Below are 13375 nucleotides of genomic sequence, written 5' to 3' on the forward strand. Positions count from 1 at the left end.
CAGACAGGTTAGGAGACAGGCAGACAGACAGACAGGTTAGGAGACAGACAGACAGGTTAGGAGACAGGCAGACAGGTTAGGAGACAGACAGACAGGTTAGGAGACAGGCAGACAGGTTTGGAGACAGACAGACAGGTTAGGAGACAGGCAGACAGGTTAGGAGACAGACAGACAGGTTAGGAGACAGGCAGACAGGTTAGGAGACAGGCAGACAGGTTAGGAGACAGGCAGACAGACAGACAGGTTAGGAGACAGACAGACAGGTTAGGAGACAGGCAGACAGGTTAGGAGACAGACAGACAGGTTAGGAGACAGGCAGACAGGTTAGGAGACAGGCAGACAGGTTAGGAGACAGACAGACAGGTTAGGAGACAGACAGACAGGTTAGGAGACAGGCAGACAGACAGACAGGTTAGGAGACAGACAGACAGGTTAGGAGACAGGCAGACAGGTTAGGAGACAGACAGACAGGTTAGGAGACAGGCAGACAGGTTAGGAGACAGGCAGACAGGTTAGGAGACAGGCAGACAGAGAGACAGGTTAGGAGACAGACAGACAGGTTAGGAGACAGGCAGACAGGTTAGGAGACAGGCAGACAGGTTTGGAGACAGACAGACAGGTTAGGAGACAGGCAGACAGGTTAGGAGACAGGCAGACAGACAGACAGGTTAGGAGACAGACAGACAGGTTAGGAGACAGGCAGACAGGTTAGGAGACAGGCAGACAGGTTTGGAGACAGACAGACAGGTTAGGAGACAGACAGACAGGTTAGGAGACAGGCAGACAGACAGACAGGTTAGGAGACAGACAGACAGGTTAGGAGACAGGCAGACAGGTTAGGAGACAGGCAGACAGGTTTGGAGACAGACAGACAGGTTAGGAGACAGGCAGACAGGTTAGGAGACAGACAGACAGACAGACAGGTTGAGAGACAAACAGACAGGTTAGCCAGCCCCAGTACTGTGGACACCAGGAAACACTACACTGCTTTTGAACAGAGCCCTATGGACTGCGGTCTAAAGTAGTGCACTATGTGGGAAATAGTGTGCCATTTGAGACAGACCCTATGTCATTATGAACTCACCCCAAACGTCTCCTCTTCTGGCCTGTTGGCGTTGTCTGACGGCATCGTGCTACCTGGAATACAGACAGAGACAGTAAGAGGACTGGAGAACACAACTCATTACCAAATGGCACCATATTCCCTAGAGCACTATGTTGGACCAGAGCCCACTGGGCCCTTGCCTTGTAGTGCACTAGCTTGGACCAGAGCCCACTGGGCCCTTGCCTTGTAGTGCACTAGGTTGGACCAGAGCCCAATGGACCCTTGCCTTGTAGTGCACTAGCTTGGACCAGAGCCCACTTTGCCCTTGCCTTGTAGTGCACTAGCTTGTACCAGAGCCCACTTTGCCCTTGCCTTGTAGTGCACTAGCTTGGACCAGAGCCCACTGGGCCTTTGCTTTGACCACATACACACCGACTCACACACACACACACACACACACACACACACACACACACACACACACACACACACACACACACACACACACACACACACACACACACACACACACACACACACACACACACACACACACACACAGAGAGAGACTCACACAACCATGAAATGGATTCTCTGCTGGTTGTTGGGGGATAGAGTCTGGGGGATGAGCGGAGGCTGGAGATCAGAGAGGAATTGGGGATGTCTGTGTGTCTGTGTGTCTGGGTGTCTGTGTGTCTGTGTGTCTGTCTGTGTGTCTGTCTGTCTGGGTGTCTGTCTGTCTGGGTGTCTGTGTGTCTGTCTGTCTGGGTGTCTGTGTGTCTGTCTGTGTGTCTGTGTGTCTGTGTGTCTGTGTGTCTGGGTGTCTGGGTGTCTGTGGGTCTGTCTGTGTGTCTATGTGTCTGGGTGTCTGTGTGCCTGGGTGTCTGTGTGTCTGTGTGTCTGGGTGGGTGTCTGTCTGTCTGTCTGTCTGTCTGTCTGTCTGTCTGTCTGTCTGTGTGTCTGTGTGTCTGGGTGTCTGTCTGTCTGTGTGTGTGTGTGTTAAATTAGCAGTCCTTTTTTCTCAGCCCTGTAATAACGATAAGCAGCCCAGCCCTCCCTCCCTTCATCCCTTCATCCCTCCCTTCATCCCTCCCTCCCTTCATCCCTCCCTCCCTTCATCCCTCCCTCCCTTCATCCCTCCCTTCATCCCTCCCTCCCTTCATCCCTCCCTCCCTTCATCCCTTCATCCCTCCCTTCTCCCTCCCTCCCTTCATCCCTCCCTTCTCCCTCCCTCCTTTCATCCCTCCCTTCATCCCTCCCTCCCTTCTCCCTCCCTCCTTTCATCCCTCCCTTCATCCCTCCCTCCCTTCTCCCTCCCTCCCTTCATCCCTCCCTCCCTTCATTCCTCCCTCCCTCCCTCCAACCCTCATTACACCCACCTGGCAACCCTCATTACACCCACCTGGTAACCCTCATTATTATAATACCTGGCAACCCTCATTACACCACCTGGCAACCCTCATTACACCACCTGGCAACCCTCATTACACCTACCTGGCAACCCTCATTACACCCACCTGGCAACCCTTATTACACCCACCTGGCAACCCTCATTACACCCACCTGGTAACCCTCATTAAACCACCTGGCAACCCTCATTACACCCACCCGGTAACCCTCATTACACCCACCTGGTAACCCTCATTAAACCACCTGGCAACCCTCATTTCACCCACCTGGCAACCCTTATTACACCCACCTGGCAACCCTCATTACACCCACCTGGTAACCCTCATTAAACCACCTGGCAACCCTCATAACACCCACCTGGCAACCCTCATTACACTCACCTGGCAACCCTCATTACACCCACCCGGTAACCCTCATTACACCCACCTGGCAACCCTCATTACTCTTACCTGGCAACCCTCATAACACACACCTGGTAACCCTCATTACACCCACCTGGTAACCCTCATTACACCCACCTGGCAACCCTCATTACTCCCACCTGGCAACCCTCATAACACACACCTGGTAACCCTAATTACACCACCTGGCAACCCTCATTATACCCACCTGGCAACCCTCATTACACCCACCTGGACTTCATCCCCATGGTGATTACTCCCCTTTAATCTCTGTAGCCTCAGTCATCAGGCAGTATTGGATCTGACCTGGCAACCCTCATTACACCCACCTGGACTTCATCCCCATGGTGATTACTCCCCTTTAATCTCTGTAGCCTCAGTCATCAGGCAGTATTGGATCTGACCTGGCAACCCTCATTACACCCACCTGGACTTCATCCCCATGGTGATTACTCCCCTTTAATCTCTGTAGCCTCAGTCATCAGGCAGTATCGGTTCAGTTCTCTATGTCCAGATCCATCTCTTGTTTTGTGTCTCTCCACGTTCCTTATTATTATAAAACTCACCAACTGCACCCGCTTCCTGGTTTCCCTGAGTCTCCATCACAAGCTGGCTCAAAACCGAGCAGCGCTCCTTAACCGCACAACACAGAACTAACATGAATAATATAATATAATAAACACTAGTAAGTCAAAACACTTACCGTAGTATAGATGGAAAAAGAGGTCATGGGAAATGAATGAATGAGTGATAAGAGGAATATTCTGCTTACGTTTATCCTGCTAATATGCCACCGATTCGTAGGGGTACCGTCACGTCCAGACCGTAGTATGTTGTTATTTTCTATGGTAGAGTAGGTCAGGGCGTGACAGGGGGGGGGGTGTTTGTCCGTTTTTGTATTTCTATGTTTAGTTTCTAGTTTTTTGTATCTCTAGGTTGGTTGTTGTTTGGCATGACCTCCAATTAGAGGCAGCTGGTCGTCGTTGTCTCTAATTGGAGATCATATTTAAGTTGACGTTTGCGTCACTGGTGTTTTGTGGGTTATTATCTTTTGAGTAGCGTGTTTTCCTCTCTGCGTCACGGTTTGTTGTTTTTGTGTTTTTCAAGTATTTAAGTGTAATGCATTCAGTTTCACGTTTAATAAATATGTGGAACGAAACCGACGCTGCATTTTGATCCGATCATTCGAACAGCCGTGACAGGTCAGGGACTTGACTATCTTCTACCACTAGAGAAGCTCTGAGTGATATGAATAATCCAAATGAGCTTTTATAGCTAAATCTGCTGCAATGCATCATTTCTCACTGTTCTGAGACCTATAGTTTTTGTTGTACGCTGTCCCCTGTCTAAGAAAATGTTATGGTTACCGTCAGGGTCAGGGTCAAAGGGCGGTGCCGTGAGGAAGTGTCCGTAGACGGTCTTGGTGACGGTCCCCAGTGAGTTGGAGGCCTCCAGCGTGTAGTTTCCATTATCGTAGTGTGTTGGGTTGATAAAAGTCAAACATCCCTCCAGATAATCCTGGTAGAAATCCATCTCTGTTCTGATGTATTCACTCTGCAGGATCTCTCTCTGTTTACAAATAATTATTAGAAAACAGTTTCCTTTTTTCCGTTTTTTTTACCTTTTCAGAAGACCCAGACTCTTTACATTAGTGGTCCTGGGGGACCTCAAGAGGCTGTTTTGGTTTATGCCCCGGCGTTAGTCGTCTGATTGAAATAACTAACTCATCATCAAGCCGTTGATTATTTCAGCTGTATTTCAGCTGTGTTTCAGCTGAATATCAGCTGTTTTTCAGCTGTATTTCAGCTGTGTTTCAGCTGTATTTCAGCTGTGTTTCAGCTGTATTTCAGCTGTGTAGTCCTACGGGTAATAAACTAAAACCTGCACCTCTTGGGGTCTCCAAGAACAGGATATGTAAACGCTGCTTTACATATCAGACATGAATAAAAAGGAATAAAAATCACACCTGTTTGTGGTACCATCGCAGCGTCGGGTAGGGATAGCCTCTCACTGTGAACTCTATGCAGGTGTCATGGCGCCGTTCAGGCTCGGACAGTTTCAGGATGACTGGTGGAACTGTAAGGGGAGAAGAGGAAACTGTGAGGATTTTGACACACAATGGTGTCTTCTAAATTTAATTCATGGTTGGCCTATCAATTGTACAAGCTAGATTTCACAACGCAAAACATTAATGATTAAACACTGATATGATTTAAACACTGATATAATTAAACACTGATATGATTTAAACACTGATATGATTAAACACTGATATGATTTAAACACTGATATAATTAAACACTGATATGATTTAAACACTGATATGATTAAACATTAATGATTAAACACTGATATGATTAAACACTGATATGATTAAACACTGATATGATTAAACATTAATGATTAAACACTGATATGATTTAAACACTGATATGATTAAACATTAATGATTAAACACTGATATAATTAAACACTGATATGATTAAACACTGATATGATTAAACACTGATATGATTAAACACTGATATGATTTAAACACTGATATGATTAAACACTGATATAATTAAACATTAATGATTAAACCACTGATATGATTAAACATTAATGATTAAACACTGAAATGATTAAACACTGAAATGATTAAACATTAATGATTAAACACTGATATGATTAAACACTGATATGATTCAACACTGATATGATTAAACACTGATATAATTAAACACTGATATTAAAACTATTATCCAGTTTGTTCCACATTTCCATGACAGTATTTCTCTGAATCAGCAGTAAAATGGCAGCCCTCCCAGAAACAAAGGACCAGGGCCCCTTATTCTATTCCCTATATAGTGCACTACTTTAGACCAGGGCCCCTCATTCTATTCCCTATATAGTGCACTACTTTAGACCAGGGCCCCTCATTCTATTCCCTATATAGTGCACTACTTTAGACCAGGGCCCCTCATTCTATTCCCTATATAGTGCACTACTTTAGACCAGGGCCCCTTATTCTATTCCCTATATAGTGCACTACTTTAGACCAGGGCCCCTCATTCTATTCCCTATATAGTGCACTACTTTAGACCAGGGCCCCTCATTCTATTCCCTATATAGTGCACTACTTTAGACCAGGGCTCCTCATTCTATTCCCTATATAGTGCACTACTTTAGACCAGGGCCCCTCATTCTATTCCCTATATAGTGCACTACTTTAGACCAGGGCTCCTCATTCTATTCCCTATATAGTGCACTACTTTAGACCAGGGCCCCTCATTCTATTCCCTATATAGTGCACTACTTTAGACCAGGGCCCCTCACCCTATTCCCTATATAGTGCACTACTTTAGACCAGGGCCCCTCACCCTATTCCCTATATAGTGCACTACTTTAGACCAGGGCCCCTTATTCTATTCCCTATATAGTGCACTACTTTAGACCAGGGCCCCTCATTCTATTCCCTATATAGTGCACTACTTTAGACCAGGGCCCCTCATTCTATTCCCTATATAGTGCACTACTTTAGACCAGGGCCCCTCACCCTATTCCCTATATAGTGCACTACTTTAGACCAGGGCCCCTCATTCTATTCCCTATATAGTGCACTACTTTAGACCAGGGCCCCTCACCCTATTCCCTATATAGTGCACTACTTTAGACCAGGGCCCCTCACCCTATTCCCTATATAGTGCACTACTTTAGACCAGGGCCCCTTATTCTATTCCCTATATAGTGCACTACTTTAGACCAGGGCCCCTCATTCTATTCCCTATATAGTGCACTACTTTAGACCAGGGCCCCTTATTCTATTCCCTATATAGTGCACTACTTTAGACCAGGGCCCCTCATTCTATTCCCTATATAGTGCACTACTTTAGACCAGGGCCCCTCATTCTATTCCCTATATAGTGCACTACTTTAGACCAGGGCCCCTCATTCTATTCCCTATATAGTGCACTACTTTAGACCAGGGCCCCTCATTCTATTCCCTATATAGTGCACTACTTTTGACCAGGGCCCCTTATTCTATTCCCTATATAGTGCACTACTTTAGACCAGGGCCCCTTATTCTATTCCCTATATAGTGCACTACTTTAGACCAGGGCCCCTCATTCTATTCCCTATATAGTGCACTACTTTAGACCAGGGCTCCTCATTCTATTCCCTATATAGTGCACTACTTTAGACCAGGGCCCCTCACCCTATTCCCTATATAGTGCACTACTTTTGACCAGGGCTCCTCATTCTATTCCCTATATAGTGCACTACTTTTGACCAGGGCCCCTTATTCTATTCCCTATATAGTGCACTACTTTAGACCAGGGCCCCTCACCCTATTCCCTATATAGTGCACTACTTTTGACCAGGGCCCCTTATTCTATTCCCTATATAGTGCACTACTTTAGACCAGGGCTCCTCATTCTATTCCCTATATAGTGCACTACTTTTGACCAGGGCCCCTCACCCTATTCCCTATATAGTGCACTACTTTAGACCAGGGCCCCTCACCCTATTCCCTATATAGTGCACTACTTTAGACCAGGGCCCCTCATTCTATTCCCTATATAGTGCACTACTTTTGACCAGGGCCCCTTATTCTATTCCCTATATAGTGCACTACTTTTGACCAGGGCTCCTCATTCTATTCCCTATATAGTGCACTACTTTTGACCAGGGCCCCTTATTCTATTCCCTATATAGTGCACTACTTTTGACCAGGGCTCCTCATTCTATTCCCTATATAGTGCACTACTTTTGACCAGGGCACCTCATTTTATTCCCTATATAGTACACTACCTTTGACCAGGGCCCCTCATTCTATTCCCTATATAGTGCACTACTTTTGACCAGGGCCCCTTACCCTATTCCCTACATACAGTAGTGTCGTGTCTTTGGCATCATTAAAACTGAAGACTTATTTTTATCAAATAACTCTCTGTAATTATTATTACGCGATTAACCTGATTAATCATGTAAATGTAATTAACTAGGAAGTCGGGGCACCATGGAAAATATTCAGATTACAAAGTTATAATTTTCCTAATATAACTCTTCAGATATTTTAATATCTGATCAATTAGTCTTCGAATTAATTAATTTTTCTTTTCCTCACGTTAGTCTCATTCCAAACGTCGTAAATTGTTGGTTATCTGCACGAACCCAGTCTTCACTATGAATCATCCATACATCAATTGTCTTAAATCATTTATTTACTAACTAAGTAATCACAGAAAGGCATACAAAACAGTAGATATCGTTACAAAGAAATGGTAGAGGAATGTGCCCTAGTGGGCTAAACCGGCATGACGGCTTGGTGGACAAAAGTGGAGTGGGGGAGGCTGAGAAGACACTACAGAGTTGATAATTATAACAATTGATATGCTAATTCTTTGCACATGAACGCTCACTCATTCGGGAATAATTGCAATCAATATATATATTTACGCCCAGTGTGTCGTCGGGATTTCTGTTGGAAAGTTTGTTTCTGTTGAAGAGTTTGTCCGCCCTCTCTCTCTCTCTCTCTCTGCCATGGTTAGAATGGATAGTTCAGAGTGACATTCAGCAATGTCATTATAGAATACCGAATTCCTAGATGCAGACTGGTAATTAGTATCAAAGATTTGTTCTTATTCTGTCGGTATCGATAGTCTAAGAGTTTAACCACGTGGTATGGTTAAAAGTTCAACAAGAGAAATGCATGGTCTGCAACCTTATCCCTCCTGTGGTTATGGAGGTAAGCTGGTCTACACTCAAACCTTAGCCCTCTCGTGGTTATGGAGGTAAGCTGGTCTACACTCAAACCTTAGCCCTCTCGTGGTTATGGAGGTAAGCTGGTCTACACTCAAACCTTATCTCTCTCGTAGTTATGGAGATAAGCTGGTCTACACTCAAACCTTAGCCCTCTCGTAGTTATGGAGGTAAGCTGGTCTACACTCAAACCTTAGCCCTCTCGTAGTTATGGAGGTAAGCTGGTCTACACTCAAACCTTATCTCTCTCGTAGTTATGGAGGTAAGCTGGTCTACACTCAAACCTTATCTCTCTCGTAGTTATGGAGATAAGCTGGTCTACACTCAAACCTTATCTCTCTCGTAGTTATGGAGGTAAGCTGGTCTCCTTTCAAACCTTAGCCCTCTCGTAGTTATGGAGGTAAGCTGGCCTACACTCAAACCTTAGCCCTCTCGTAGTTATGGAGGTAAGCTGGCCTACACTCAAACCTTAGCCCTCTCGTAGTTATGGAGGTAAGCTGGTCTACACTCAAACCTTAGCCCTCTCGTAGTTATCCTCTCTAGGGTAGGGGGCAGTATTTGCACGGCCGGATAAAAAACGTACCCGATTTAATCTGGTTATTACTACTGCCCAGAAACTAGAATATGCATATAATTATTGGCTTTGGATAGAAAACACCCTAAAGTTTCTAAAACTGTTTGGTGTCTGTGAGTATAACAGAACTCATATGGCAGGCAAAAACCTGAGAAGATTCCTTACAGGAAGTGGCCTGTCTGACCATTTCTTGGGCTTCTACATTCTCTTTATTGAAAACTGAGGATCTCTGCTGTAACGTGACACTTCCTACGGCTCCCATAGGCTCTCAGAAGGTGGCAAAAAGCTGAATGATGTCTTTGCAGCCCCTGGCTGAAAAACATTAGCGCATTTGGTAAGTGGTCGATCAGAGGACAATGAGACTGAGGCGTGTGCACGAGGCGACGCCATGTTTTTATTTTCTCTGTCTTTGAACGTAAACAGGGTTTCCCGGTCGGAATATTATCGCTATTTTACGAGAAAAATGGCATAAAAATTGATTTTAAACAGCGGTTGACATGCTTCGAAGTACAGTAATGGAATATTTTGAATTTTTTTGTCACGAAATGCGCCATGCTCGTCACCCTTATTTACCCTTTCGGATAGTGTCTTGAACGCACGAACAAAACGCCGCTATTTGGATATAACAATGGATTATTTGGGACCAAACCAACATTTGTTATTGAAGTAGAAGTCCTGGGAGTGCATTCTGACGAAGAACAGCAAAGGTAATAACATTTTTCTTATAGTAAATCTGACTTTGGTGAGTGCTAAACTTGCTGGGTGTCTAAATAGCTAGCCCTGTGATGCCAGGCTATCTACTGAGAATATTGCAAAATATGCTTTCACCGAAAAGCTATTTTAAAATCGGACATATCGAGTGCATAGAGGAGTTCTGTATCTATAATTCTTAAAATAATTGTTATGTTTTTTGTGAACGTTTATCGTGAGTAATTTAGTAAATTCACCGGCAGTGTTCGGTGGGAATGCTAGTCACATGCTAGTCACATGCTAATGTAAAAAGCTGGTTTTTGATATAAATATGAACTTGATTGAACAAAACATGCATGTATTGTATAACATAATGTCCTAGGGTTGTCATCTGATGAAGATCATCAAAGGTTAGTGCTGCATTTAGCTGTGGTTTGGGTTTATGTGACATTATATGCTAGCTTGAAAAATGGGTGTCTGATTATTTCTGGCTGGGTACTCTGCTGACATAATCGAATGTTTTGCTTTCGTTGTAAAGCCTTTTTGAAATCGGACAGTGTGGTTAGATTAACGAGAGTCTTATCTTTAAAATGGTGTAAAATAGTCATATGTTTGAGAAATTGAAGTAATAGCATTTCTAAGGTATTTGAATAACGCGCCACGGGATTCCACTGGCTGTTGAGTAGGTGGGACGATTTCGTCAGCTGGTCCTGGGGCTGAGTTCACAAACCTGTTCTACTAACACACTGAAGCCTCAGGACCCTCATCCAGCTGGTCCTGGGGCTGAGTTCACTAACCTGTTCTACTAACACACTGAAGCCTCAGGACCCTCATCCAGCTGGTCCTGGGGCTGAGTTCACTAACCTGTTCTACTAACACACTGAAACCTCAGGACCCTCATCCAGCTGGTCCTGGGGCTGAGTTCACTAACCTGTTCTACTAACACACTGAAGCCTCAGGACCCTCATCCAGCTGGTCCTGGGGCTGAGTTCACTAACCTGTTCTACTAACACACTGAAACCTCAGGACCCTCATCCAGCTGGTCCTGGGACTGAGTTCACTAACCTGTTCTACTAACACACTGAAGCCTCAGGACCCTCATCCAGCTGGTCCTGGGGCTGAGTTCACTAACCTGTTCTACTAACACACTGAAGCCTCAGGACCTTCATCCAGCTGGTCCCGGGGCTGAGTTCACAAACCTGTTCTACTAACACACTGAAGCCTCAGGACCCTCATCCAGCTGGTCCTGGGGCTGAGTTCACAAACCTGTTCTACTAAACCACTGAAGCCTCAGAACCCTCATCCAGCTGGTCCTGGGGCTGAGTTCACTAACCTGTTCTACTAACACACTGAAGCCTCAGGACCCTCATCCAGCTGGTCCTGGGGCTGAGTTCACAAACCTTGACTACTAACCCACTGAAGCCTCAGGACCCTCATCCAGCTGGTCCTGGGGCTGAGTTCACAAACCTGTTCTACTAACACACTGAAGCCTCAGGACCCTCATCCAGCTGGTCCTGGGGCTGAGTTCACTAACCTGTTCTACTAACACAGTGAAGCCTCAGGACCCTCATCCAGCTGGTCCTGGGGCTGAGTTCACTAACCTGTTCTACTAACACACTGAAGCCTCAGGACCTTCATCCAGCTGGTCCCGGGGCTGAGTTCACAAACCTGTTCTACTAACACACTGAAGCCTCAGGACCCTCATCCAGCTGGTCCTGGGGCTGAGTTCACAAACCTGTTCTACTAACACACTGAAGCCTCAGGACCCTCATCCAGCTGGTCCTGGGGCTGAGTTCACAAACCTGTTCTACTAAACCACTGAAGCCTCAGAACCCTCATCCAGCTGGTCCTGGGGCTGAGTTCACTAACCTGTTCTACTAACACACTGAAGCCTCAGGACCCTCATCCAGCTGGTCCTGGGGCTGAGTTCACAAACCTTGACTACTAACCCACTGAAGCCTCAGGACCCTCATCCAGCTGGTCCTGGGGCTGAGTTCACAAACCTGTTCTACTAACACACTGAAGCCTCAGGACCCTCATCCAGCTGGTCCTGGGGCTGAGTTCACTAACCTGTTCTACTAACACAGTGAAGCCTCAGGACCCTCATCCAGCTGGTCCTGGGGCTGAGTTCACAAACCTTGACTACTAACACACTGAAACCTCAGGACCAGAACATCCAATCAATCAGAATAAACCAAATTACAACACAGTCAAAACAAAACTACATTGTTTATTGGGAAACACAAGCACAAACACAAAGCAAAATGCAGTGCTATCTGGCCCTAAATCGACAGTACACCGTGGCTAAATATTTGACCATGGTTACTGATCAAAACCTTAGAAAAACCTTGACAAAGTACAGGCTCAGTGAGCACAGCCTTGCCATTGAGAAGGGTAGACACAGGAAAACCTGGCTCCCTGTAGAGGAAAGGCTGTGCAACCACTGCACAACAGCAGAACCTGAGACGGAGCTGCATTTCCTGACAAAATGTCAAAAATATAAAACAATTAGAGAGTGTCATTTCCCCAAATATAAACCCTTATTCAAGGTTTCAAAGACCTCTCTGATGAGGATAGGCTACCCGTCCTGTTGGGGGAGGACGCAGAGAGCTGTGGGTTGGCAGCGCACTACATTGCTGCCTGCCATAAGTTGAGGGACAGTGTCTGACAGACCAATAAACCTGCACATGTCCTCTACTGTATGATTATTGTTATTGTTCAATGTGTTGGTTATTTTGACCCTTGGTTATTGTTGTTACTGTTGTCGAGTTGACAATTTTGATTCTCATTTTTATTTTGTACATATCCAAAATAAGCTTTGGCTTATTAATAAAGCGAATTGAATAAAGCGAATTGAATAGAGAGAGAGAGAGAGAGAGAGAGAGAGAGAGAGAGAGAGAGAGAGAGAGAGAGAGAGAGAGAGAGAGAGAGAGAGAGAAATAAACTGAATGCAGAATTCTACAAAAATATCCTCTGTGTACTACCTAAAACACCTACAGAGAGATGAACCTGGAGAAGAGTCCCCTAAGCAAGCTGGTCCTGAGGCTCTGTTCACAAACACAAACAGGCCCCACAGAGCCCCAGGACAGCAACACAATTAGACACAACCAAATCATGAGAAAATGAAAACATAATTTTTTCCAATGTGCCAAGTAATAAACAAAAAATCAGAGCAAACTAGAATGATATTTGACCCTAAACAGAGAGGACACAGTGGCAGAATACCTGACCACTGTGACTGACCCAAACTTAAGGAAAGCTTTGACTATGTACAGACTCAGTGAGCATAGCCTTGCTATTGAGAAAGGCCGCCGTAGGCAGACCTGACTCTCAAGAGAAGACAGGCTATGTGCAACACTGCCCACAAAATGAGGTGGAAACTGAGCTGCACTTCCTAACCTCCTGCCAAATGTATGACCATATTAGAGACACATATTTCCCTCGGAATACACAGACCTGTCACAACTTCCGCCGAAGTCGGTCCCTCTCCTTGTTCGGCGGTCGACGTCA

General features: G+C 45.4%; 1 protein-coding gene across 1 annotated transcript in view; it reads right to left on the reverse strand.

Moving 5' to 3' along the window:
- The window catches only part of LOC106595813 (NT-3 growth factor receptor), a 141157-nt gene that overhangs the window by 55449 nt on the left and 72333 nt on the right, over positions 1 to 13375 (reverse strand). The window contains exons 8-10 of the mRNA XM_045708728.1: positions 4823 to 4932; positions 4224 to 4425; positions 1085 to 1137 (exon numbers count right to left, since the gene is read on the reverse strand). Of these exons, the coding sequence (XP_045564684.1) occupies positions 1085 to 1137; positions 4224 to 4425; positions 4823 to 4932 (365 nt within the window). The remainder of the gene's footprint in view (positions 1 to 1084; positions 1138 to 4223; positions 4426 to 4822; positions 4933 to 13375) is intronic.

Source organism: Salmo salar, chromosome ssa26, assembly GCF_905237065.1.
Source record: "Salmo salar chromosome ssa26, Ssal_v3.1, whole genome shotgun sequence".
NCBI lineage: Eukaryota > Metazoa > Chordata > Actinopteri > Salmoniformes > Salmonidae > Salmo > Salmo salar.